The sequence below is a fragment of the Caloenas nicobarica genome, chromosome 1 (genome assembly GCF_036013445.1).
Source record: "Caloenas nicobarica isolate bCalNic1 chromosome 1, bCalNic1.hap1, whole genome shotgun sequence".
Lineage (NCBI taxonomy): Eukaryota > Metazoa > Chordata > Aves > Columbiformes > Columbidae > Caloenas > Caloenas nicobarica.
The window spans coordinates 173,180,732-173,207,351 of NC_088245.1; the positions used below are offsets into that span (position 1 = coordinate 173,180,732).

The window sequence follows — 26,620 nt, forward strand, 5'->3', positions numbered from 1 at the left end:
CAGGCACGGCCTGCCACGTGTGGTGTTGGAGGTTGCCTGTGTTTTAGGGGTGTGATGGTCATGTGAACACATAGGCAAGGAGCCTCTGGCTGCACCAGTGTGCACAGACGTGATGGCAGATACCTGTGCCGTGATCCCCTTGTGTGCATTCAGTTGTGCGAGGTGCAGAATCCGAAGGATCTGCGTAATACAGACCGTGGGTGCCTCCAGAATAAGTTGTAGAGTCTGCCCTGGTTTAGAATAGAATGGGATTAGGGTACTGTATGGGCACTAGGAGCTTTAACTCTGACCTTTATCAGGGTAAAGAGGACTCTAAAATTTGCCATGGGGACAGGGCTTTTGGGTATGTGAGCAAAAATGTCTAAACGCTTTTGATATTTGAAAACGAAATGTGCTGACAGTCTTGCAGGTGCTGAAGAGCTTAGGTGATGGAACTTGGGGCCTAACTCTACTTCCATTTCAGAAGCCTGAGTCTTCCTTTAAAACTGGCCACTAAGCACAAGTGAGCCTGTGTCTTCCATCCATACTAAATGGATAGCCCCTAATCACTAATCTGTAATTTTAGGCAAATGTTAGACAAGCCTATTTGCCATCGCTGTCACCAGGGGCTGCTAGTCAGGTTTATTTCCTTCTATATATCATATATATGTTTTTCTTACTTCCCCATAAAAACTTATTGAAACAAAAATACAACATTTAATTATTTGTACATTTAAAGAGGATATAATAACAATATACAGTACTCAGAAAAAACAATGTTTATTTCTTGCTGGGGACTGCTGAAATGCAAATAATAAACTGTAACAAAATACAATTAAGCAAATACACACATAAAATAAAGAAATGAGATCAGGGACATATTTTCTTATTCAGATGTATATCTGCACATCTAAAAAGAAGAGAAAATAAATTTCCCCAGAGAGCTTAGATTAAGTGATATATCTTTTCCTTCCCAATGTAGATTTGTTGATTTCTTCCAGATTAAATACTGGCAGCCTGTGTGCAGCTGCAGGGAGGGTGGAGGGTGATGGAAGGTGGGTCACAGCAAAATGCTGTGTGGGTGCTAGTGAGAAGGCTAAAGATGCTTCAGTATCCTTCTCATAAATTCACCTTTTTGAGTCATGGCCCAATTATGCCAAAGTATGTTACAGCCACAGCCTTTCATGAAACTGCAGTATTCTTGGATAATAGTAATGTTATTTTAAGCTTTTAGAATCTGAATTTTTAGTGTCCCCGAGCTGAATTTCCATTAGTATCTAAGGAATGAATTAGTTGCACCCTGATAGCAATATTTCTCTGTCAAAACTGTATTGTATTGATGCAGTCTTGTTGCTAAGTATTTTTAAAGAGATACGTAAAATAAGTTGCAAGTATCCCATTGATATTAATAAAAGAAATGCATGATTACAAACTAAATTCCCCTATGAAAACAAAGCGAACTACTGGCTTTACTGCTGTGTGTCTCCTGCACTGTTACCATCTATGATTAAATGCACAAGAGGAAAACATTGCAAACACTGGATAAAGTAAAAATCACAGTTTTACTTCTCCTTGTTTAATTTATCTTCTGCTGAAATTCAGAGAAAGATTACATTTTTCACAGAAAATGTTAATGGAAGAATGTTATTTATACTTGTGCAATATGCCTTTACCTATGATGGAGATACTCAACCTGAGTTATTACAAAAATGTCTTTCTGGAGTCATCTGTAGAGACAGTCAAACTGTCTTATCTTACCTTGCTTATCTTACTAAGTCAGTAGTAAGTTGTAAGTAGCAAATATTCAAAAATTTATAAGTGAAGTGAAGTTAACTAAAAATGTATACCTAAGTATATATATTTGCAAGCCTTTCACTAGACAGTTTTAGTAATGAGAGCATGCAATTTATGTGTAATTTCCTGACTAAAAGAGAAGCAATGTTACTTGAAAGTGTTTTCAGCATGAGTAGCTGATATTGCAAAGGGAACCCCCTGAGCTACAAATCTCTGGCAGCTGGGAGGCTTTACTAGGAAAGGTTCACTGTGTGCATACCTTGTTCTTCTAGTTTTTCCCTTTTCACTCACTGTAGGTGATTGTTGGAAACAGGACATGATCCTCTACATAGACCACTGGTCTAGCTCGTAAGAGCATTTTGATGTCACATATAACTGTAGCTAACTAAATTGTGTTAGGTGGAACACACTGTAGATGTAGATAGAAAGAGAAAGAGCTTCTGTATGCCTTCCCCTCCACTGCTTTTAATTTAGGAAACACATTATTTGCATTTTTAAAAAAGAATGATGGGTAATACTAACTTTAAGGCTGAGTTGAGGTTTGATATATGTTTAATTTCTGTAGGATCAGTAGCCTGCCCTAACATGATAGTGTTTTCAGATACATCGGAGAATAGTAAGAAACATCAGCCATATATCAACTTAACTTTTTTGAGGGGAGACTTCATCGGTGGAAAATATTAAAACAAGTGCCCTAAAGTAAATAAACTAAATCAGAATGATCTATAAATGTCCAGCAGAAAAATGTCCATTTTTGACGTGATGTTGAAATTAAAAAAAAATTACTGACAGTGACACACAGGGGAAGAATAGCGTGCCGTGTTTAAAGCCTGGCTTCAGATAGAGCCATACTGTATTAAAAACAAATCTGGAACCTGAGCATGTTCACTACAATTATCGTTATCCAGCCTCCATAACATCTGACCTTCCCTAAAGGGAAATATTTTCTTTTTGTTAATGTCCTGTGTTGTACTGCATTTCCCATTGTCATTGGCAGCATATTGATTTAATATCAGGTTAGAGGATTAGCCATAGCAAATACAAGCTGGACATACTGTATTTTGTATAATCTTTCACAGCTGATCCACTGGGAGAATTAATAGAATTTCATGCAACTCTGAAATTGCTATTCGTGTTCCAAGGGGCACTGATGATTTTTAGATGCTGTACTTTTTAGTTGCTTTTCTCACCCCTTCTGCATTGAATCCAGGGAGATATTGAATGTTTCCAGTATTTTTGCATTAGAGCTGTCATTGGCAACAACAGCACTTTTGCATATGCATCAGTTTGGCTCTAGTGCAGATTTTTTTTCACATTGGACGCCTACTGATGTGCACTGATTTAACTTCTAAAAATGAAACTTAATTTTGTGTAACTTATAAGTAGTCCCTAGTGGGTCTTGGCTCCAAAAAGCTAATATTTTTCAGACATAATCAGCAGCAATAGTTAATGTATTACCCTTAGCTACGTTAGCAGCAAGTATAAAAAAAGGGAAGGTTGGGGGAGAAAGTGTGGTGTAGAAATTCAATAGAAAATGTAATATGCTTTTAGCAGCTTTGTACTTTGCAGCAATTCTTAATATAAAATTACACACAAAAGTGTTACGCTCTAGCATTATTCTCCATATTTATTCATAATGATTGTTTCATATTTAAAGAACACCAAAATATTGTGTTTTGTCAGCCAAGGACAATAATAGTTTAATAGTAATTTATTTTAAACTGCTACTGATAATACAACCAATCAACACATTAAGTGGTGCCAACATTGGCGTCTTGCTAAATAATCTCTAGGCTTTGCACTGAGAGTACATCTTTCAAAGATAAGTCAACAAGAGCAATCAGAGCAGAAAATTAGAATTTGGTATCTTAGAATTAAAATACAGCTAAACTAAAGTTTTAATTGGGGTGATCTAAAAGGGCACTTGATGTAATGATCTCTTTCATTTGTTACTAATTGTTTGTTCCTGACGAAGAAGAAACATGTACATGAATGTAGTTGAATTGAGTAAAGATGGCAGTTGCTTTAGCAGTTCGATTTATTGTTAAACAAGATGGATTGTAAGAATTTGGGAGGAGAGTGTTTGCAGCTTTAAACTTACTTGACACTTTTCATCAACAAATACTTCTCATGTAATTTCACTTGATCTATTTTATTAGTGATTTGGCTGAATCCCATGAATTGGAGATTAAAATATTCTAGAGTTGAAGGTTAAGACTGAAGCAGGTATTGATAAAAAACTCCTACTTCAATTTCTTACTATTTCAAATGCTTCCCATATAGAAACACAGTTTATGATGGTTGTAAATGTAGGAGAATACAGTGGGGGAAGGGAACGAAATTCAGGTGAACATAATCTTCTTAAAAAATAGATTGGAAAGGCTTTACAGGTATTTGGAATTGTATTTTACTTTGTATATGTCTGCAGAGCTTTACATTTAGCTTCATGCGGTTTTCTTTAGTAGTCATCCAGGTTTAACATTCAACACAAAATACCTGTGTGTTTTAGCTGTTTTAGAATAGCATTTGATCTTTTTAAAGAAAACTTCTAAAACTTTGAACGTATTTGTAAGCACATTTGTTGTGTTACCATCGTTAGATACTTTCAAATGTGGTTCTATATTTATGTAGTGTATATAATTTTGGTGACCACCTGGGCCTTGCAGCCAGAAGGTGTTGAGTTCCTTCAGCTCCTGTGGACTTTAATAGACCAAGGTGTAATAGAGCTGCAAAGCTCTGAAGGAGACAACACTTGAGGCAAGAGTTTAGTTAAGAATGAGGATGAGGAGTCCTGAAAATAACAGACTCTGAAAACAGACTTAGAAGAGGAGGTTGAAGGACACAAATTTCAAAGCTGGCATTGACATTGGGAAGACTAGTGAGATGAATGTACAGACTAACACTCATGAAAAATACTTTTCCCGTTTCTCAGGTATCATCATGCTGGCTTCTTTTTCCATTCCTTTTTGGAGATATTTCAAACAATTTTAGTGAAAAAAATGTGCAACCCAGAATGCAGTTCAGGAAGTGTGCCTGAGGGGTGAGGAAGCTTACCTGGGAGTTGGGGGACATGGTTTCATGTCTGTAATGTGGTTGTTCTGAAACCGTGTTGAGTGTGAACCTTTTCTCTGTTGGCTGAATGCTTCCCTAGCAGAGCTATTGGGAAGTACTCTTCAGTCTCTCTCGCTCGCATTGTTTTGCTTTGTATCAGTAATTAAATCTCTGTTGGGTCAAATTATCTCTACAGTTAAGTTGTCAGGAGACTTGCCTAGGATACAGAAGAGTTAGGTTCGTATCCATGGAGGTTCGCATATGCACGTCCATGCTTAATTATCTACTCTATTATGATAGCGTCAGGAGGAGAGATTCAGGTGTAGACCTAAAAGCCTGATGGCCAGGCTTCTGGAAAATAGAAAAGGAAATCTTTCCTCTTTCCATGTTAATTTATTTCAATTCTGTTTCTCCTCCTCTTTTTCATACCATATCTCAGTGTCCTAACTATCTAGTTATGAGCTTTCCTTGCAGAAAAGAAGGAATTGTGAAGTTGAAATTCACAAGAGAGGTTTAGAATAGGCTGAATCATTATTTCCTGATACAATAACAACAAAAAAAGGTAGAGTTTATTTCAGCTATCCCAGGTCAAGACATTGAGAGATGATTGTGTTTTTCTATCTGTTGTGACATTTTTACAAGGTCAGGGAATGGACTTTTAAAAAGAGAGATATCTTCCTGCTTTGTGACTGTCCTCTGCGTAGCATCCTAATAACCCTATTTTCTTTGGAAGCTCTATGAAATATGAAAATATTTGAAAATAATAATAATTAATAACAATAAGGAGCAAAATGACAAACCTTTTAAAAGAGCCTTTTCCACTTTGATAGTTTCCTTTAGCTTGAGTTTTGCTAGAGATGGAATTTACCATTCTGTGGCTGATGTGATTGTGAGATTGCCAATTCCTTTTCAGCGGGGCAGCTTTTTGTTTCGGTCACAGGCAAGTGCCGGATGGAGGCCTGTCTCTTTTATCTCGTATAAAGAATAAACCTATCAGTATTACTTTTTCACATCAGTTATATGCACTGGCAAAGGTGAGTTTGCATTTTCTGGGAAAACTTGAGTCCAAATTTTTGCCCACTTGTTAAAATTAATTGCAGTAAAAAATTGCTGTGGATAATTGAGAGGCTTTAACCCATTAGCAGAATTATTTCATTTGTAAAATCTCACTTGACTAATCAAGGAAAAGTAACGGAAGTTATTTATTATATCAGCTGTTCTAATATTTTTCAAACATTATTCAACTTTATCTTTGAACAGGGTCTACTAAAGGTTGCTATAGACAATGCCAGAGCTCAAGAGAAACAGGTCCAACTGGAAAAAACAGAGCTGAAGATGGAGCTCTTCAGGGAACGAGAACTGAGGGAAACACTTGAAAAACAGTTGGCTGTGGAGCAGAAGAACAGAGGTATCATAATTAAGCAGACATAAACACCTTGTAATTTATTTCCTTAGGAAACCTAATTTTTTATCAAACACCTGTGTTCGATCAAAACATTTTCCCTTTACTTGATGTTATGTCCAGGCCAACTGCAATACAGGAAGTTTTATAACCTGCCTGATTCCGCATAGGATCTTTGTAATATTTAGAACAAGGACCTTCCTTTTTCTTATTGTTTTTCTTGAATATTACTTATTACATCAGTAGTACACAACATGATTATAGATATCATAGGTGCTGTTATGGACTTTGGCAGGTTGTGATCATTATGAAAAACAATAGCTACTTAATACAAAGACAATTTATATCAAATTTAAGACTATGCAAGGTTTTAGGAACTCTTGCAGCTGTTCTTGTGTGCTAGGGTCATATATAGCATATTTAGGCAAACTGTATGTGATAAATATAAGGAGAATAGTAATATGTAAGCCTTTTATAATGCATAGTATATCAAACACGCTTGCACAAAGAACAGTTAAGATTCTTCCTGATAAGGCAGTAGCATTAGTAGCATTTCAAACATTCACATAAACCCATTGTAAAGCATACACATGTAAAAGATTTTTAAATAATTTCATTGGTAGTAAAGGTAAGGCAGTTTACAGTGATTTACATTAACTATTTGCATTTTGAGCATGTTCCCATCTTTCTTTATAGGTCCATTTTTCAGTATACATGTGTCTTGCCCTTTAATAGTGCCTAATTACTTTGCAAGGGACAGTTAGCCTCTGGGGCTCACTTGCTGTTTAACACAGACCATGACAAGTCAGATATGTATTTTTGCAGGACTAGAGTTATAACTCTCTTCTTGTCCGGTTTAATTTTCGGAGAACCAGCTAAATAGGGAATCCCAAGAACACTTGGATTCACAACCAATATCATTATACCTTTAACTAACATGCTAGCAGTAAGTACACAATCTAATCCTGTTATGTGCCTTGACCCATTAAAGGGTAGGACTGTCACATCATTAATTTCATTTTTTTAACTTTTGAGAATACATTTTTAAAGACAAGTACTATTAACAATTATCACAGCTGTGCAATGAATCATCCCTTTGCCCACAACTGGCCTATTTTGCTCACACTTGTAAAGTAGTTTTGTAAAAGAGCTCAGACACTCTTCACGTTCTTCTATCTCTGTCTCACAACTGCTCAAATAAATATTCCTTTTCAGAATTAGGCAATCACATGCACAATAGAAAAGGTTGAGGGGACCCATCTGACCTTACTTGAGTTTTGCTATCTGAAAGTTTAGCACCCTGTTTAGGTTAATGTAAGTTCCCTTTCTGGTCAATAAAGAAAGAGATTTGTATATTCTTCTCTCAGATAGGTAGGTGGGGTCAATTACACTGTGGAGACTTTTTTCTCTTCCCTTTAACTGTGGAAGGAATATAGTTGACTAGGCTGGACTAGACCCACATGTTTTGAGCAGTTAACATTAAGCAAAATGAATTTCACTCAAAGTTGTATGTCAGGAAGGAGCATGCAATAGTCCCTTATTTTGTTCAGGATGCTGAAATAATTGACAACGTTATTTTCAGCATGATGCATTACCTGCTTTTTTATTTGTATCCCTCTAATGATGATATTGCAGTGGTAAAAGAGTCAGACCAAAGAGGAATGGATTTGAACACTTAATGGTGGTATGCAGTAAAGCAAATATAATGAGGATGACTATCTCTGCTAGTGGATTCTTCTGTACAAAAGAAAGAAAAGTAATGGATTATTCTTTAAAATGAACAGATCCAAGTAGGAGAGAAAAAAAAATAAGGGCAGATTATAATGATTGTGAGAATTTATTCTTCAGTTAAAGGTAGAATAATACATAGGTTTTGTCTACTATTAATTTTCCAGATAGCAAGTGTCACGTCTTAAAGATTCACATGTCTTAATGGTAGCATGAGCAAGATGGCAGAAGTGTACCATATCCCTGTTAAGAGATACCATCTGAAAAAACTGAAATACACTTAAAAGCTACAGCATGAATAGCTGTCACTGTGCCCCATAGAGGTCAAAACCCATTAGGTGGATGGGATCTTCAGCATTAGGCAACATCTATCTTTTGCTCCATCATGTTAACACAAGTCAAGTGTCTTTTTCTTTAGTGGCTGCATCTGAATATTTGTGCCATTTTTTGGAACATTAAATTCCCTGCTGCTGCTGTATGTTCCACAGAGCTGCTTATTTACTCTACTGTTTCCTTCCTTCTTTGTAAATATTCCAATTAGTGATTCCTAAGGCTGTAGGATGTGTCTCATCAACTGGTGAAAGTAGGATAATATCTCTTCTGTGAGCAGCTACACAGTAAGGGTTTGCTAATTCTGGCTCTGACTGCTGTAGTCACATCTACAATGTGTCAGCCATGATGACATTTTAATTCAGAAAGCAACATATGTTTCCTTCTCATTTATTGCAATCACTTGCAAAGTACTTACAATGAAAACATAAAAACCATGCAATGATTCAAAATGTATTTAGTTTAGCCTTTGTGTAGATGCTAGATGTTCTTTGATAGTATAAGCTGGTTAGCCTGTAAAGTAGTTGGTTCCATACAAAATGAGAAAGAACCAAAATTCCAAAGTCTTGGATGTAAATTATGTAGCTATTCCGACTACAGGGTATGTGCTTATATTCATTTTGTGTCTGTAAAGTTCTGTATAGCAACACAAAATATCCAAGTTCCTCCAAAAAGTGGTTATTCTTACCATACACACTAAATAGTAATAACAATGGTAGTTTCCTTTAAAAGTTCTGTTATTTGCATTTATGTGTTTCCTGAAAGATACCACCATCACAGACTACTGGAAATGGGGAGTATGAACTGGTGGAAGTATATTTTTACCTTTTCCAGCATTCATCTCTAGGCATGTACCACAGGAGTGAGATACAGTACTAGATAGATCTTGGCTGTCAAACCTAGTATCACTTGGTATCTGGTTTTGGTAAGGATAATTGTTTTAGTGTGTGGAAAGGATTCTTTACTTAGTAGTTTAGTAGGTAATTTTTTACTTAGTGTCAAAATAACAGACTCTCCAGGAAAGGGTTGTCCAGGAAGATAAGCTTCTTGCATGCACATCCCGAAAACCCTAAATGTGCTATGTAAGAACAGCTGGGGTGTGGTGCGGGAGATAACAATATGCTCTATGAGTTTAAGGATTTCTTGGAGGCTCACTTCGGCTTTCATTAAGTAGAAAAATAGGTTCACATTATACTTTTCCATCAGGAATGTGACCTGTAATATGTTCCTTAAGTTAGTGATCATGCAAGTCTTACTTTTGTGGTTGTAAGTCAGTGGTAGCATAGAAAATAGTGATGAAGTTTCATCCTGATCTTGCAATCCTTTTACTTGTAGAATTTGAATGGAAAAGGTACAAGGAAAACATTTTTCTACAGTGGAGCCTTCTAATGCTTAATTTTAAAATAGTCCTTCCTTTCCTAATATTTTTCCTCACATTAGACAAAGCAAAGTAATGTTTTCTTGGCTGAGGGATCCAGCACCATAAAGGATTTTCTATGAGAAAAAAAAAAAAGAAAAGGGAAAGACAAAGGGGAATGAGGATAAGAAATAAATATGGGGAAGAGACCAGGACCAAGAGATGGGGTAACTTGCAGGAAGCAGCGGCTTGGAGGGGAGTTATAGAATCACAGAATGTCCTGAGTTGGAAGTGACCCACAGGGATCATGGAGTCCAACTCCTGTCCCTGCGTGTGACAACCCCACAGTTCACACCATGTGTCTGAGGGCCTTGTCCGGTCTCTTCTTGAACACAGTCAGGCTTGGGGCCGTGACACCTCCCTGGGGAGCCTGTTCCAGTGCTCCACCACCCTCTGGGGGAAGAACCTTTTCCTGATGTCCAACCTAAACCTCCCCTGGCACATCTTTCTGACATTCCCTCAGGTTCTGCCATCGGTCGCCAGAGAAAAGAGATCAGCACCTGCCCTTTCTCCTCCCCTTGTGAGGAAGCCGTTGACCACAATGAGGTCTCCCCTCAGTCTCCTCCAGGCTGAACAAACCAAGTGACTTTAGAAAGCTCAGGGCCGTTCCCTTGGGCATGAGGACCACAGCAGGGTGAGGCCTGAGGCCCTCCTGCAGCCCAGGCACCCCAGCAGCTGGATTTCCCTCTTGTGGGAGAGAAGCTTCAGGCAGGCAGGCAAGAACTTCATCACTGTGTGTGAACTAACCATGTGCTATGAGCAATAACAAAATGGTGGACTTAAATCCAGAAAAAAACACGTAACCTCCAGAGGCAGAGGCACATCTACATCAGGTGCTGCCAAAAGTGTACTTCATTGTTGGTTCCAAGGTTTTCTGATTTGGACATTCACAGACTCTCATCTGTTTGTTAAAAAAAATTATACACTGTAGCTGAATACCAGATACAATTTTCAATACCATGGTGTAGAACAGTAGCTCTTAAAATATCCCAGTGTGATTCCAGCAAATTTCCAGTAATTTAAATTGGTATTGTATAATTAATCAGTTTACATGAACTGTTGCAGTTGTAGCTTTTCTCGGGACTCTTAATAGGTAATCATGTAGCCAAGTTTCGGATCTGAATTTGAGTACATATTTTTTTCTTTTTCTTAGCAATAATTCAGAAAAGGCTAAAGAAGGAAAAGAAGGCAAAGAGGAAATTGCAGGAAGCACTTGAATTTGAGACTAAACGACGGGAGCAAGCAGAACAGACACTGAAACAGGCAGCTTCAACAGATAGTCTCAGGGTCCTAAATGGTAAGAAACCAGTTTTTGCCTCCATGTCATTAACTTCAATTTAAGTGCCAAAAGAAGCTTGTTATATTGACAATTTATAACATGATGGGAGGGGAAAAAAAAAAATCTCTTTTCTTTCCTGCGTTCAAGTGGTGCCTCTCTCTTTATTGTTCGTTTGGGTTTTTTTTACTTTACATGATATGTGCAAATAAACTCACTGGAGAGAACGTCCAAACTAGGACAATTTTATATTATTAGCTTGAGAAGTTAATTTTTTTTCTTCTTTTTCTCCTCCCCCCCTTTATGCTTGCAAAATCTATTGCTCATTAATCTTCCTAGTCCAACAAAAAATTGTCCTGGCCTCCAGTCATTGTTCAACATTAAAAAAACTGACAAAGGTTGATTGTATTGTAATTCAGCATTGGAGTAACAGGTTGTAAAAAGGGCTATAAGAATCAAATGAAATATGTGTCAGTCTTACCTTTCTATGTTTCTAGACTCTCTGACCCCAGAGATAGAAGCTGACCGCAGCGGGGGCAGAACAGATGCTGAAAGGACAATACAAGGTAGGAATTTGCAAAAGGCTATAAATCTAGATCTTGCTATATGAGTTTTTCCTCAGCTTTAGACTGCTATTCAAGCATGTAGCCTACCATCTGGGCCACATCAAAACAAGTTCAAACAAGGTCAAGTTCATCTTCCTTGTTTATAAGAGAGAATACATTCTGTGCTGATAGATTTTCTTTAAATTAATAGGTCATTTCTGTTTATACAGAGCAATTAAAGTAGAATAATTAATTTGAAAGAATATTGGGTTGAATCTCAGACATGCTGAATGCAGTTTTTGTGAATATGTATAGTTAGATTTGAGACAACAATGTTTTTAAAGGTATATTTGAAACATTTTGAGCCTTTTAACTATACAAATGGCTAAACCTAATGGGTAACATTCAAGGCATGATGAGAATTTCATAGCTAATATTCAGTGGCAGTTACTGAAAGGTATGTTTCAATAAGCTACTCCGAGCATTATATAAATAATCTGTTTATTCCCTTCTTGAATTTTTCATTTACCATATCCCATTATTTACATTTTAATAAAACAAATCTGCTGGGTAAATTTATATATGAAATACTAAAGAGGGCCATATTACTTCCCTGTGAATCTAAATATATATATATATATATATGTATATTGCAAACACCAAGACATTAGTAAATAGCAAATTTTTAAGGTAGTATTTATGTTATAATGTCTTCTCCAGTCAACAGGCTAAATCTACCTACATGAATATTAAACAGTAAAAATAGCATTTGTTTTCAATTGTAAATGAAGGTGCATTTTTCAGAGGCAAGCCTAAAATGATTAGCTCCAGTAATCACTCTCAATTGCCTTTATTTTGCATTTCGAAGTCAATCATCTTAACAGTATCATTTGACATCTTCTATGTGTTATTTAATCACTTCTTCTAACTCCTGAAGAGTTGTTACTGCTGTGCCACAAGGAGGCTGTAACAACAGAATAAAAAGTTAACAAGCTTTTAATGTATTGAGCATATAAACAAATACAAAAGAGGCAATAAGTTCTTAAGCAGGACAGACACATGTATATAAACAAAAACATTTAGATTTAAAGCAAGTTATGTCTGCAAAGTCAATAACTCAGAAGTTGGGGTATGCCAGATTAAACGTTGCCTGGGAAATGGGTACATGTTATGAGGTTTGTTTTTCCAGAATCCTACTTTGCTTCCCATGAAGTGTATGCCTTAATCAAAGCACCATTTGATGTAATTCATTCAGTAAGAATCCAGTCATGATGTCATTTTGTTATAATCCAGTCATTTTGTTATTTTTTGTGGTGCAAAGATAGACTTCTGATTTCTTGGAAGACCTATTACACTATTCTATTACACTAGTCACTGCAGTATCTGAGCTCTTTGCAAATATTACTTTGTCTTCAGAACATTCCTGCAAGGATATCAAGTTTGGAGTATTCCCATTTGAAAGCTGGGAACTAGAGTCACAGAAAGATTAAGGTGACAACTTGCTTAACTTTCAATTAGCAAGGACCTGTTTTTTTCAGGATACTTTGAATTTTTGGCAAGTGCATTCAGTGCATTTAAAGTCATCGTTCCTGTTGAATTCAGTTTTGTTTATGGACTGAGATACCAAGCTGGACATTTATAAAATGAGCAACACATAACTACTGAGTAATTTGGAAGTATGTATTCTCAAGGATTTATCCCAAGCTACATAGCAACAGCACTTCAGCTTTTTAACCACAATTATCCGTTCTTTTCCACCTATGCTCTGCCTCCTTATGCTCGTTTCATGTATTTGCATTTCTGCGACAAATGAAATCAAGGACTTAGAAGCAACATTATCAGTAATGATGACCTTTCCTTGTTTCATCTGTCCGGGGCGGTGCAAGGGGAAAAAAAAAAAAAACAACCCCACAGACGATTGTTCGATTAAAGACTGGACCATAATATATTCTGATCGTGCTATTGGATCACATTGCAAAGGCAACCTTAATTCTGACATTTCCTGTCTCTACTTTGCAGTCTTAACATATAATTAAGATAAGAGGGGTTTTTTTTAAGGAAAAGGGAAAAGGAAAGAAAGAAGCAAGAAAGAGTTGCAATTTCTTATCATTTAATATATTCAGCTTAATTGTCACAGAACAGTTCAGAACTTTTAGATCTATCACAATATGTAACCGTACAAGACGAATGTCACTGTAGGAGCTTATTGTCACTGTGGATCAGCTCTTACAGGCTGACAGGTTTCAGAAATAGCTCAAGAAATAGTTAATGGCAGACAAGTAATGCTGAATGTCATGACTGTTTGTGTTCACTTCCAATATTGGAAAGAGGATTCCCATACACCATAAACTGCCTTTTCTCTGTGTCCCCCTTAGCACATATCTCTCCGTGTCTGTGTTCCAGGTCTTCCTGGTTTCTTCTTCCTCGCTCTAATTCCTGCTTTTGTCAATGGCTAACCTCACTCTTTCCTTGCTGTACATTACGTTGTGTTTATTTTTGCGTAACTCCACATTCCCCCGGCCTTCCCTTCAGAACTCACTTTGACGCCACCCTGATTAATTCCTTAATTACAAGCTCTTTCTCTTCTCAGTGACCCCCAACCTCCTGTCTCTGTCTGACCCTTCCTGTTGCCTCCTGCTCTGGTCCAGCCATTTCCAGAGCTGCGCTGAGGGTCCCCGTGACCAGCCTCTCCTGTTGGGTACCACATCTCCCTCTGTGTTCTCTGCTTCCCCTCGCCTCCTCATCGAGCTCCCTGCTGCTTTCAGTACACATTCTGTTTCTTCTGTGTCTGTCTGGATATCAGGGAGGGAAGCACTGAGAGAAAAGCAAAGACAATTTCTCTGTCCTTATCTCAATATTTAGCATGGCAATTGTTTGCAGGAATGAGGAGGGAGAGTTGCAGGGAAAGAACTGCTTCATTCCTGCAGCAGCAGGATAAAACATGCTCAGTACAGATGGGATCCTCCGAGAATTTAGCTGCAAAACTCCACACAAGCTTTCCAATGGGTGAAACTGGGATTCTTCCAACACTTTTTTTTTTTAGATTTCATTCGGGCAACAAAAGACCATGTTTTTTCCAGTTTTGCAAGGTTTCAGTTATGTCCTTACATTGTATCTGTAAAATATATTTTGTGTACTCTAGTATGCAGTATAGAAGAATTATGATACAGAATATACAATATATTCCATAATAAAGAATATAATGCTATCTCTTTCGTGTTTCAGGTTCTGGGAAAAAATACTTACTAGGGAAATACTTATGCCTTTCTTATTCCTCTCAAAAATATAGCTGTATCTTGGTATCAAAGCATGTCTGGGGTAATAGTCTCTTTATCAATAATCATTAATTTTTTTTCAACTTACTCTATTAGCATGCTGTGCACTTCTATATCTAAGCAAACAAAAGTAGGAAACATGCGTCATTCTGTGGGCAAGTCAAATAATTGAAATACTACATGTAATTTCAGCATTTAAGAAAATACTACACAAGGAAATAATAATTAATAGTAAAGATCTTATCAACTATCTATTATAAATAAAAGGATACTTGTCAACTTGAAGTTATATTTAATGTTGATATTTTTAACTGTACTTTTGGGAATAAGGAATAGGACTAATTTAAGTGTAAAGACAGTTGCATTTGTCAGTAAGTGGGCCATGTTCTGTTCTATTTCTTATCATGTAGCACTCATTCAGATTCACTTTTAGTTCACGTAATCTTTTGTAAAATTGGAGAGATAATAAAAATAAAGTTGAATATGAGACTATAAAAAGAATCAGCAACGGGTATTTTAGGGTTGGATTTTTCTTTAATACTGGGTAGATAACAGTTTGCTGGAATATCTATAAAATACTAACAAATAATCATAAAAAATAACCCAAATGTGAGTCTCAAATTACTTACATATTTTTTAACAGATACAGGTACTGAGTTATTAGGAACTGGTGTAGACACTGGTTTTAAATGTTTTCTTTCTTGCTTCTGTTTAAAAAAATAATAAAGCAGATTATCCTCTTCTCCATACATATTGTAGGTTCACTAGATGCCTATGCCTAGCTCCCAATCCGGTTTCCCAAGACCCCCTCATCCCACACAAAAAGGTACCATACAAAGATAATGTTTGACTTTTATATACTGTTTTGTTACCAGACCTCTTACTAAGGACTAGAACAATGACATTTACTGCCGCTCTTACTTTCTTATTTCCATTGACCTTTTCTTCCCCATCTCGTTACTTACCATGTATTTGTCTGCCTACATTATTTTTTCTTTTCCTCTTTAAACCCCACATTCCTGATTTTCTGTCTCCCAGTAGTTTCCCTCCCAAGTCCTGCACATTCATCTTCATTCCATTTAATCACCACTCCCTTTACGCATTTTCTAAACTCATCTAAAAATGTTCTGTTTCTGCACTGTCTTCCACATTCACCATTCTTTTCATATGGCGTCTCTGTCATGTCTTCTGTTTGCCAAATCACTCCCAAATTGTTTTGTGCTTTTCTCCCAAAGCTATCCTGATAAGAACAGGAAGCTTAACCCAATTTTCTCTCAGGCTGCTATTTTGTTTGTCTTCTCCCTTTCTTTCCTATTTTCTAGCAATTGCCTCAGCCTGTATCTTTTCTACTTTCTTCTAATTCATTTCCAACTTCTACATGCCATCATCCCAGCTTCTTCTGAAACCGGCTCCATCATTTTCTGCTAGCAGTCTTTTCACCCTGTTCAGTTCCCATGAATTCTCAGGCCTATCATTTTTTTTTCTGCAAAGTCTGTGTATGTTCCAAGAAACTCTTTGCACTTTGCCCATTTTCAAAGTTTTCCTGTCCTACTCCATTTTTTCAGTCAATTTTTCCTTAACTATGCATTCTCCTCTAGCGCAAATTTTGTTCCTTTTTGTCTGTCAATCAAAATGTCATACCTCAGTTCCTTATTCTGCTGCAAATATTTTCTTTGCCTTCTAGCACATTATCAGCCTTTCTCCAAATGAGTCTGTTATCTTACTCTCCCTGTCCCTTAGCAAAATGAACTTATGGTTTCTAAACTCTTTCTCGCTGACTGATTCTTCTTGCCTTTTTCTAGTTCGTCACCTCTTCTGTAGGCTAATACTAACAGCGCAGTTAAGTGCAATGCTAAGTGGCTTCAGCTTATGCTTTCCTGATGTAAGAAAAAGGAGCCACTCAGCTACCATGCACATAAAAGCTTCCAGGGCCATCTATCTTTTTCCCTCTCAGAAAGGACAAGGCAGGAAATGGAGATGTTGGGCAGATCCAGGAATAAAGAAAAAAAGCAAGTGCAACTCAACACACTGACTGCATAGTCCTGTCTGAAGTGACTGGTAAGGCCTTTGAAGGCTACTGAGGAAGAGTGAGAAAGAAATTATGAGTTAACTTTGCCCATACCAAGAACCTAATGTGTGCATTTTGCTGCCTAGGTACTAGGGGAAAGTTGCCCTGCAGCTGCCCTCCACATTAATAAAAATTGTTTGGATGCAACTTCAGTCATTTGCCTGAAAACCTAACCTAAATTGTTTTCTGCGTTGGTTTGCAACTTTGTTAATCTATTCTTCAACAAGAAAAATCAGTGTAATAATCTGAGCAAACGATAGTCCTTGATTCTTTTTTGCTATACTTGTGTTTGAAAGATAGCTATCTGAAGGCCTTCCACATTGAAAAGGAAGTTTTGGTGGTTCTGTGAAGCTCGTGCATACAGTTCCATTTCTGATTTATAAATCTTGGACAAAAGCATGTGAAATTGTGTGATGATATTTTTTATGAGATCAAAAACTTTATTGGAAAAGGCCATTATCAAGGCTGTAAAGTCAAGCATCCCAAAATGAGGAAATGGTAGAATTAAGGTTGTCTTCCGCACCTTTGTTCAACCGTCTTTGTGTATGCATCATGATATAATCTTTAATTATATGATTAGATAGTGTATTTTTCACAGTACCCTGTCTCATTCAGTGCAGGGGACAAGGAGGTAGTTGAATAAGTTGATATCTATCCAGTATTTTCTTTATCTTCAGTGCTCAGTGTGTATTCTCATGTTTTATATAATACCTGGTTTATATATAATACTTTCATCATTAGACATCATGCTTTACAGAAGAGGTATGAATGATTATCTCAATTTCTTTCATATGTTAAATCTTAATTTTGGCATTTCCTAACAGTTGAGTGTTTTGCTTCCCCATTTGAATAATGTCCTAATGCTGTAGGTAACCATATCATGGGGTTTTCTTTTAACAAGTAATCTACAAACTCAGAAGTTTAGCTGCGAGATGACCTCTGACAGCCTTATGGACTTGAATTTTTAGATTCACAGTGATAAAGCTAACAAAGTAACTAATGAACTGTAATATCTTATGAGCAGTGTGGTCTAAGGAATGACCATTATGCCGTGGGTGTTTTACAGGTACTTGTTGAGATAAATAAAAGCAATCTTGGGACACATTTCATGCTCTTGGGCAATGAATCTCTCTGTAATTTTTCATGCAACTTCTAAGCATCTCCATCAACCTTTCTTCCTCATCTCTGGCCTTTGTATCAGTCCTGATATCCATTTCCAAATTTTAGAATCTCTTTCTTGTCTCTTTTTTTCTTACTTGTCAATGCAAGTTTCTAGTTATATCCAGTCTGAATTCCAGCCTCTAGTTTTAATTATTTACACCTAATATCCTTGTTAATCAAGGTCCAGACATCTCCAGATACTGGCTCATAACACTCTATCCATATGCCACATCTCCATTTACTTGTCAAGATTTCTCCCTCTAAGCGACTTACCTTCTGATGCCTTTACCTGACTTTCTTGCCCTGTTTTCTGTCCCCCATCTTTCTGTCTCAACCACCGAGTCCTGTTCTTGTCTAGTCAATCCAAGTCACTCGGTCCTTTAACTTCAGTCTCAGTTACTGTCAGCCAACCATTTCTTACTGCTAGCTCCCTTTCACAGTGTCTTCCCGTGCCCTGGTTTCTGTGTTTCTATCTGTGTGTTTAACCAGTCTCAGTCACTCCCCCCAGTCACAGTTCCTATCTTTATTTCCAATTCCAACTGCATCAGACTTCTTGCCCTAAGTTCTCTAAATTTCAAGTTTTATATGAGTTTGTGTTTGTAGACTTAGATTACTGTTGATTGCTAATCATAAATAGGACACATTTTCAGTGCAAGTCTACTCTCAAATTAACTAATGAATTTTTAAAAATAGTTTTCAATATCCTCAAATGACAGGACATCTATTTTTTTTCACTGGGGACATCAGTTCTCTTTGCAGCACATTGAACAAAATGCCTTTTCTTTAGTCTTTCCGTCATTTATTTTGCCCATGATATTTACTGTTATGACCAACATCAAGTCCATTTTGTTTATTATCCTTCCATAAACTCTCTTCAATAATTGCATCTTTCTTCTAGGGCTTCTATCTCCTACCTTTGCATTTCTGTCTGTTCCTCTCTGTGTCCTCCTTCCTCTTAATCAAAACCAATTCCATTTGCTCCCATCGCTCTTCAAAGACGAGCTTATCCATCTGTATAATGCTGTGTAAAGCAATGGCCATATATTCTCTACAGTACCGATTAAACTGAAGAAAAGCACCTGATGCTTTCTGTATTCTACAGAGTTTTTTCTTGTCTTTTCTTCCATTAAAACATCTTAGAAATGTTGATAGCTATCAACCTGTAAATTTGATTCAATTGACACTTGCTCATCAGTTATTCCATTTCTATTGCCGCTTAGTAAGTACTATGGATTTGTTGTTACTCATTTATATTGCATATGACTTCTCGCAGAAAGGTGCTTGGGGTTACTATAGAGCCAGGATCCTCAAATTAATTTATCAGGTCATTTTCAGAAGGAAAAAACATTTTCACTTTCCCATATGATATTCCTTCTTCTTTGCTGCCCCATTTCAAGACTGTTCCAGCTTCCCATGTATTATTGCTTTCCGATTTTCCTTCCGCTTCTGTATCAACCCACCCCCCTTGACAAATACTACTTGTGAATGTCCCAAATCTTTCTTATTAGGCCACTTCTTCAACCTGCAAGGCAACGTGTGCATTTATGGTCTGGAGCTATGTGTCTGCTGGTTGACCAGGTGGCCGACTAGGAGATACAGGCATTCTGAGGGATCAGTGACAAGCTAGGAGATAAGAATTTTCTGCTGGACATCTTGTTGCTGCCTCTTGGCAGCTGGGCAAATCAAACAGTACATGATGCTTCTCAGCAGCTGATGGGCCAAACAAATGGTTTTTCAAGCTGCAAGAGACCCACGGCCCACCTGTTGTGTGGGCCTGTTGTAAAGGTTGAACATTTCAGCAGGGAAAAGAAGTCAGAAGCTGGAAACAAAGCTGTCAGAAGCCTGGAAGGCAAAGGGATTTTTTTTTTCTAGATATATTGAATAACTGCCCAAGGAAACATCTGCTACTTAGCTACGCTGTTTATGGAAACAAACAGCTGACTATTCTAGACCCACAGAAATATAAAAAGGTTCTGTGAAGCTGCAAGGACAAAACAGTGGACTGTGTTTTGTGGGAATGAACTTTTCTGTGATTTTTAGGCCACTTAGCCTGCTTATTCCATTAGGCCAGATTAAAAAAAAAAAAAAAAAAGACCCAAACCAAACAAACAAAAACCAACCAACCAAAAAAAAAACCACAACCAAAAAACCCACAACCAACAAACAAAGAAAACCCACACAAAACCAAAACACCCTAATAATTTTCATCTAATTTGTCAAGAAAAAGTCTTTTTTTCAGCTTAGGAGTCAACAAACAGTTAGGTCTGTCTACCTTTGTGAAATACCATGTCTTGTGAGACTGTGTCTTTCAGCAAGCTGACAGATAGAGTTTGTATTTTTCTTTTTACCTGTCTGATTATCAGGTTTCTTCCTTAAGTTTTCCATTCTTAACAGTTCTGAAGTTCAGTCAGACAACTAGTTTCAGTCTCTACAGCTTTGATTAACTGCCGACATCAGACAGGACCATCTCTGTAATGTGACTGCCCTCCTTAGGGTTATTCTAGCACCTCTAGGTAGGAGTAGTGATCTGAGCTGCCAGAAAAGTACGAAAAAGACAACAAAATGGAGCAAAGCTGTTGTAGTAACCCACTAGGGAGTGATGTCTGCTGTCTTGTTATTGATCCTTCTCTGCATGCCAGAGTTTATCAAACGAATTGATGCATTGGTGAAAACATATGCACATACGCTGTTTGATTTTACAAGCTGAATGGTAGTCTATTTTCTGTGTTGCTCTTCGCTTTTGTCTTTCTTATGCTCAAAAAATTATTTTCAGACCTAGTGGTGGTGTTTAAAGGGGGGAAACTGTTCAGTGTCTAACCCTCAGTGACATTTAGTGGAGCTGCTTTGCTGACTCCCTTTGGTTAGTCCACCCGATTCTATTTTGTTTCTGTTCAGTATTCCTAAAATATGTGCTGGTTAAGCATTGTTCCTATTTGCAGTAGCACATACTTATAAAGCTTCATTTTCCTTCTGATTAGTGCCTTAAACTTCAGCTGCTTTTTGACTGCAGTGTGTAACGCCTTGTATTAATGTCAGGGTCATGCACTTATTATTTATCTGTACAGTGCTATGCACTTCAATGGAATTATATATATAATAATAAATAACAACATTAATCTGTGTGCACCACCTTGAATTTCATTACTGATGCAGAAAGTATATCTCTGAAAATAGATTCTCTAATTTTTATACCGTTTAGAAAGAGCTAGGCTCTCTCCCCGTACACTAATTTAAATATTTTATTTTATTTCCCCTGAGAAGAATAAGCTCTACTAACTTTACCAGCTCACATGTTTTAAATACATTTGTTTTACTGATTATTTAGCTCGGCAGACAATCCAGTATAGTTCAGATTTTAAATCTAGATTGTGCATCAGACATTTATGACATCTCTTGCTAGTTTGTCTGTCTTTTACTGTTGAAATCTGAATCCTCAATGAGGAAACATACAATAAAGATTTATTTTGCTTCATGTTTCCTTGACCATGAATAAATACTGAAATTATCTTGCAATGCATGGAAACCAAACAGTCATAAGTATGTTCCTGATCCCCCTGCCTAGGAGTCCGGCACTTTGGCAGGTTTTCTACCCAAGCTAATCAATTAAAGACAACATTGATTAACTGAAACAGAAGGTCGTATTGATTGCAGGCAGTAACCTATAAATAGACAATTGTTTCATAGTGCTCATAGGTCACTGTTAGCTACAGCTTTAAACTTTAAGGTACATAATCCTGTTATCTATCACTCAAAAAGCAAAGGAAGGGCATAGAGTGAATAAACAGTTACAGATATGTTGCAAAGTATTCGTATAGAGTCCTCTCATTCAACACTTTTACATAAACTTTTTCACATTTTCTTTGAAATTGCTATCTCTTGCAATTTACATCTCATTTTATAGCTGTATATATATGAAGCTGCTGGAAATCAAATATGTTCATGGCTTTTCTACTGAGATAAATGATTAATCAATCAGAGGCTTTCTTCCAACATAGTACTTTAGTACACTTTTAAAGCAACTATGTGTAAAATTAATGACTTAGCATGAACAGAGTCAAGTGGGAAAATTCAGAACAATAAGAATATTAAATAAAACACATTGTGCACCAAAGAGGCTATTAAGACTTTATATAGAATTGTTTTGACTTGTTTCATTTCCATTCATCTCTTACTCACCCCTCCTCCACGTTCATATTTTTCAAAGAGGGAAGGATACGGTGGATGAATTCTTACCTAACAGACCTTCAAGGTCACCCCAGTTGTCTTGCTACCTGAGAAAGATGCAAGCCACCATCCCACCTATTTATGTTTCCAATAAGTATTCTATTCCCTTCATCTTCTCACTCACAAGGTAACTGAAACCTGACCAGGCTGGTAAAACACTCATTTCTAGCATAGTCTCATCAGCTGAAAAACAAATCACCTTTTCCTTTCTAAAGAATGAACTAAAAGACTTTCTGCTTTAGACCAGGATAAAGAAAATGATTAAAACAATAGCCTCATCATTCCAGTGAAATGGTGTTTCTATAGCCTACCATGAAGAAGATCTAAACAAAGTAGATTTCTAGTTCATTCTTAACTGAACTGTAATCCTGTGCCTCTTTAGGTTGGTTGAGGAACCGGATCTGCTGACTGTAAGCAGTTTATCAGTATTTGCCTCTGCACCGTGTAGAGAGCTGCCCCTTTTCTCCTTCTTTTTTTTTCCCTCAGCCATGTTTACTACTTCTTAGACAAAGTGGCATCACGTCAGCTGTAATGTTTGTCATAAAGAAGATTGTTTCTTGGCATTGGTGTTTTAACTACTCTAGAGATTAAAAAGTGCCTGATGTTTATGTATCATCCCCTTATAAAAGAACTTCATCTGTCAATATTAGTGTTGCATTCTTCTATGAAATCATTAAGACTTCACCATCAACAGACTACGAAATATTTAGTGGTTTAAGATTTTTCTAATAGTTGCACTTCCCGTGTTGTGTGAAGCATGAAGGACATAACTCTTATGCCAAAATAACAGTAATAATTTTCAGATCTGCTAAAAGTATTGTGCTTTAGAGAGCTACTGCTACAAACTAGTAGCTTGTAAGTTACTTGATCCACTTAGCACACACAGGAGGAAATCTGTTAGAAAAAGAGATCCATGTCTCCTTCCTGAAAAGTACTAGAGCGTGGGTAGGTGAAAAGAAACATCAAATCCACATTAGATTTAAAACCTTGAATTTCAAGTCAATCAGATTTAAAACATTAAATATGAAGAGTGGCCATCCTATTCAGCAGCCCTTTTTGACTCTCAGCCACCACCTGCATCAAAGAAGAAAATTTCTTAGCAAGCCATGTGAGCTAATCTACCAAGTAAGGTCATAATCAATTTTCCATCTCATGCCTGCATGTCTGAAACTCTGAACGGAGATTTTCAGAGAGAAGTTAAGATATTCTTATCTTGAAATTAATTCTTACACTGTTTAAAAAGTGATTTGGTTGTCCACAAGTAGATGACTAGTGCCATTTGAGATGCTCCAGGGCATCTGAGACATCTGCATGTGGTTAATCAGGCCTATGGAAGATCCAGGCCTTTCTGGAGCAGCAGCTGCAAGCCACACAGGACATGGAAGGATGACTGAAATCATACCAGACATTGAATCAGGCTCTGTTTGCTCACTTAGAACGCCTTCGAATATATTACATTATTGACTTGGGTTATGCTAAATGGAAATTTATAGCTTATTATATATTTTGAATAAAATTATATTTATTACTGCATTAATTCCAGTGTTCTAGCATTTTCAGTGTAAACACACAAACATTCATGGGATAATTTCTCTAGGCCTTACTGTCCTGTTATCTGTGAACTGGCTGGCATTTTACATCGTATTTGACTGAGATACAAAAATGTGAGGTGTGGAAAAAGAGTAGGTTTTTGGTTTTGTTTTTTTGGTTGTTGTCTGTTTTCTTTTAAAAAAGCCCAAGGCCACTGACTTGCGAAAAGATCTGATTTTTTTTACCACATGTGACTCAGCAGCCTTTTGGCCAAGTAGAGAGCTGGCCCTTGATATGCCATCCCAGAACTTTGTTAATATGCCTTAGAGGATTCTTGTACTTTCTCTGTTCTTCGAAACATCTTTGCTCCTGCCTCTATATTCAATATTTAAATCTTTCTATAGCTGGTTCCATTTTTTCAGTTAAAAAAAAAAATTCAATTTCAGCATGAAGTTTGCAAGCGAAACAGCTAAAGAAGTGACGTTGGTCTTTAGCAGACATTCAACAAAATTCATTTATTAAGAGTGTATGATTCTTTTGAATTGCTAGTGTAAATACATATATCAAAACAGAAAACAAAATGAGGCATCAAGCTGAAGGAAAGCATATTTGTGCATAATAGTTATGAGAAACTGTTTAAGGACAGATTATCCATGAGAAAATCCTAATTTCATAAATCTACAAAAATTAACTAGTCCAAAAATAGGCTCTTAAATTGCTGTTATTTACTTTCAGAGGTTACTTCATCTATTATAATGTTTCTACGTGAATGTAAGTTTTAGTAAACAGATGTTTGTTTGTTTGTTTGTTTTACTGATTCCAGTTTGCAGTCTTGAGGTCTGTCTCGTATGAATTGGTTTGAGCTATGTCAGGAATAACTGGAAAGCTAGTAGAAATGTTATCATTGTAATATCTGAACTACTTTGCAATCTTTAATGCATTTAATGTTGACACCAGGACATACTCCTATGATGCAGACCAGAGCATTTATCTCTACATCATAGAGGGGTTAAGAAGCTTGATCATGGGTATGTCAGGAATCTGTGATAGATCAGGGACTGAACTTAAATCTTGCAAGAGCTAAAATTTTCATTCTGCCCTTTATGTTTTTGCCCTCCCTTTTATATTTTCCTTCATGCACTCTCATTGGAAAGATGTACACAAAACTAGATGGAATTTACCACTTAAATATTGGTGGTAGGATTTATGTCCCAAAACTCTATGCTAGCAGAAGACAGGTACCGTATCATCTGTACTTGCTCTGTGCCTGCTCTGCACTTGCCTCAGACTGATGGCCAACCTCTGTGTAATGACAAAGTGCACCTGGTGTAAATCTTTTCAAGTCTTTTCTTTCTTAGACACAGCTTTGAAAATACAACAACATATGTTGCCTAGCATTATTCAATTATTACTTGATTTGATATGATTGCCCCTCACATATCAAGCTGACCCTATGTGTTCACCTTTTCCAAAAAAAAGACGTGACATAAACTCTGTATTCTGTTACTTGTGCATAAACATAACCAGTTTGGTTAAAATACCTTTCATAATGGCATTTAAAAGGTTTGAAGCTAGAGTAAAGTAATGGGAAATAGATTATTTAGTTTATATAGGTTCTGCCAGCTTCCTAACTCCAAAGCTCCATTGAGTTTCTTTCTTCAGCTTCCTGGTACACGGAGAGGCTCAACACCTGCCATACTTTTCTATTTATGGAATTGAAGATATACCAGTATCAGCTTCCTATACTTCAGGAGCTGAAGACTAAGAACACATGCATTACTACATGCTTTCCTTTCAGTGTTTTGGTCAAAAACAAATACATAACATTTAATTAAACCTAAGTCATCAAATGCAAATCTATCCCCAAGTATTATGCTATGGCAACAGCAAGAATTGCCAGTATTTTACGTGGAAGAATATTCAATGCATTTCTTCTATGAGTTAAGCCCATTTTACACCAGTAATGGTGCAATAGTATTCATTAAATCCTTTGCTATGATCACCCCTGCCTATATCCCATAACATATTCTTGAAATTCCTATCCCCGTTCGTGGTGAAGGTAAAAATAATTAGTAAATGAATATAGCCAAGTAATGTCATTTCCCTTAAAACTTCACCCACAAATATTTTTTTCACAATGAGATGATGACTATGAGATTTTAGTGACTGTGCTGGTAAATTACTTCTTCAATTTATGTGGGAAGTTGTATGTTTTCATGAACCCATATTCCTGATCACATTCCTGATCTCAGGTCTTGCTGTCAGACACACAAATCCAGTTTTCAAGCCTGAAGGATTGTAGCGAGTTGATCTTGTGAACATTGCGTGAGAGTCCTCGCAAATGGGGAGAGCGATAGGGGAAAAAATGACAAGCATGCTTATTTAGAAGCATCACTCCAATTTGAGGCATTTTGATAAGGAGTAACGCACAAGGTGAAGGGTAAGGCAAAACCTTTCAAGTACCGTGTTTCCAGTTGTTAAAAGGGAAGAGCCAGTGAAGGAATTAAAAAGGAGTGACAATTCAAAGAAGAAGACCAGGAAAATATTTTTGCCATGTGAATTTGTTTATACAACTCAGACAGAAGTAAGCTTTAGTAGATAGGGCATGAGGAGAAACAGCATATGAATTTACAACTAGAGTGAGGGATAGGAAAAATGAGGGGCAGAGATTTTTCATGAGAAGAAATTTAGACATGATGTCATAATGAAAAGTCAGAAGTAACAAACAAACTGGATACCTTGATTTTGAACTTCACTCACAGGCAAGATGAAAAGAGTGGTTCATAGTGACTAAGAGAAGTAGTAGTGGGGAAGAGGAGGAGGAATCTGAAGGGGTACAT

The 26,620-nt window shown here is 36.9% G+C and overlaps 1 protein-coding gene across 6 annotated transcripts in view; it reads left to right on the forward strand.

Annotated features, from left to right (window-relative positions):
* Positions 1–26,620, forward strand: part of DACH1 (dachshund family transcription factor 1) — a 364,799-nt gene that overhangs the window by 317,576 nt on the left and 20,603 nt on the right. For 4 of the 6 annotated variants that reach the window (XM_065655504.1, XM_065655514.1, XM_065655534.1 and 1 more), the window contains 3 exons: positions 6,085–6,232; positions 10,855–10,998; positions 11,475–11,543. In XM_065655504.1, coding sequence (XP_065511576.1) covers positions 6,085–6,232; positions 10,855–10,998; positions 11,475–11,543 — 361 coding nt within the window. Of the gene's footprint in view, positions 1–6,084; positions 6,233–10,854; positions 10,999–11,474; positions 11,544–15,556; positions 15,624–26,620 lie in introns of all 6 variants that reach the window. The other 2 variants (XM_065655524.1, XM_065655554.1) reach the window with 1 other exon arrangement.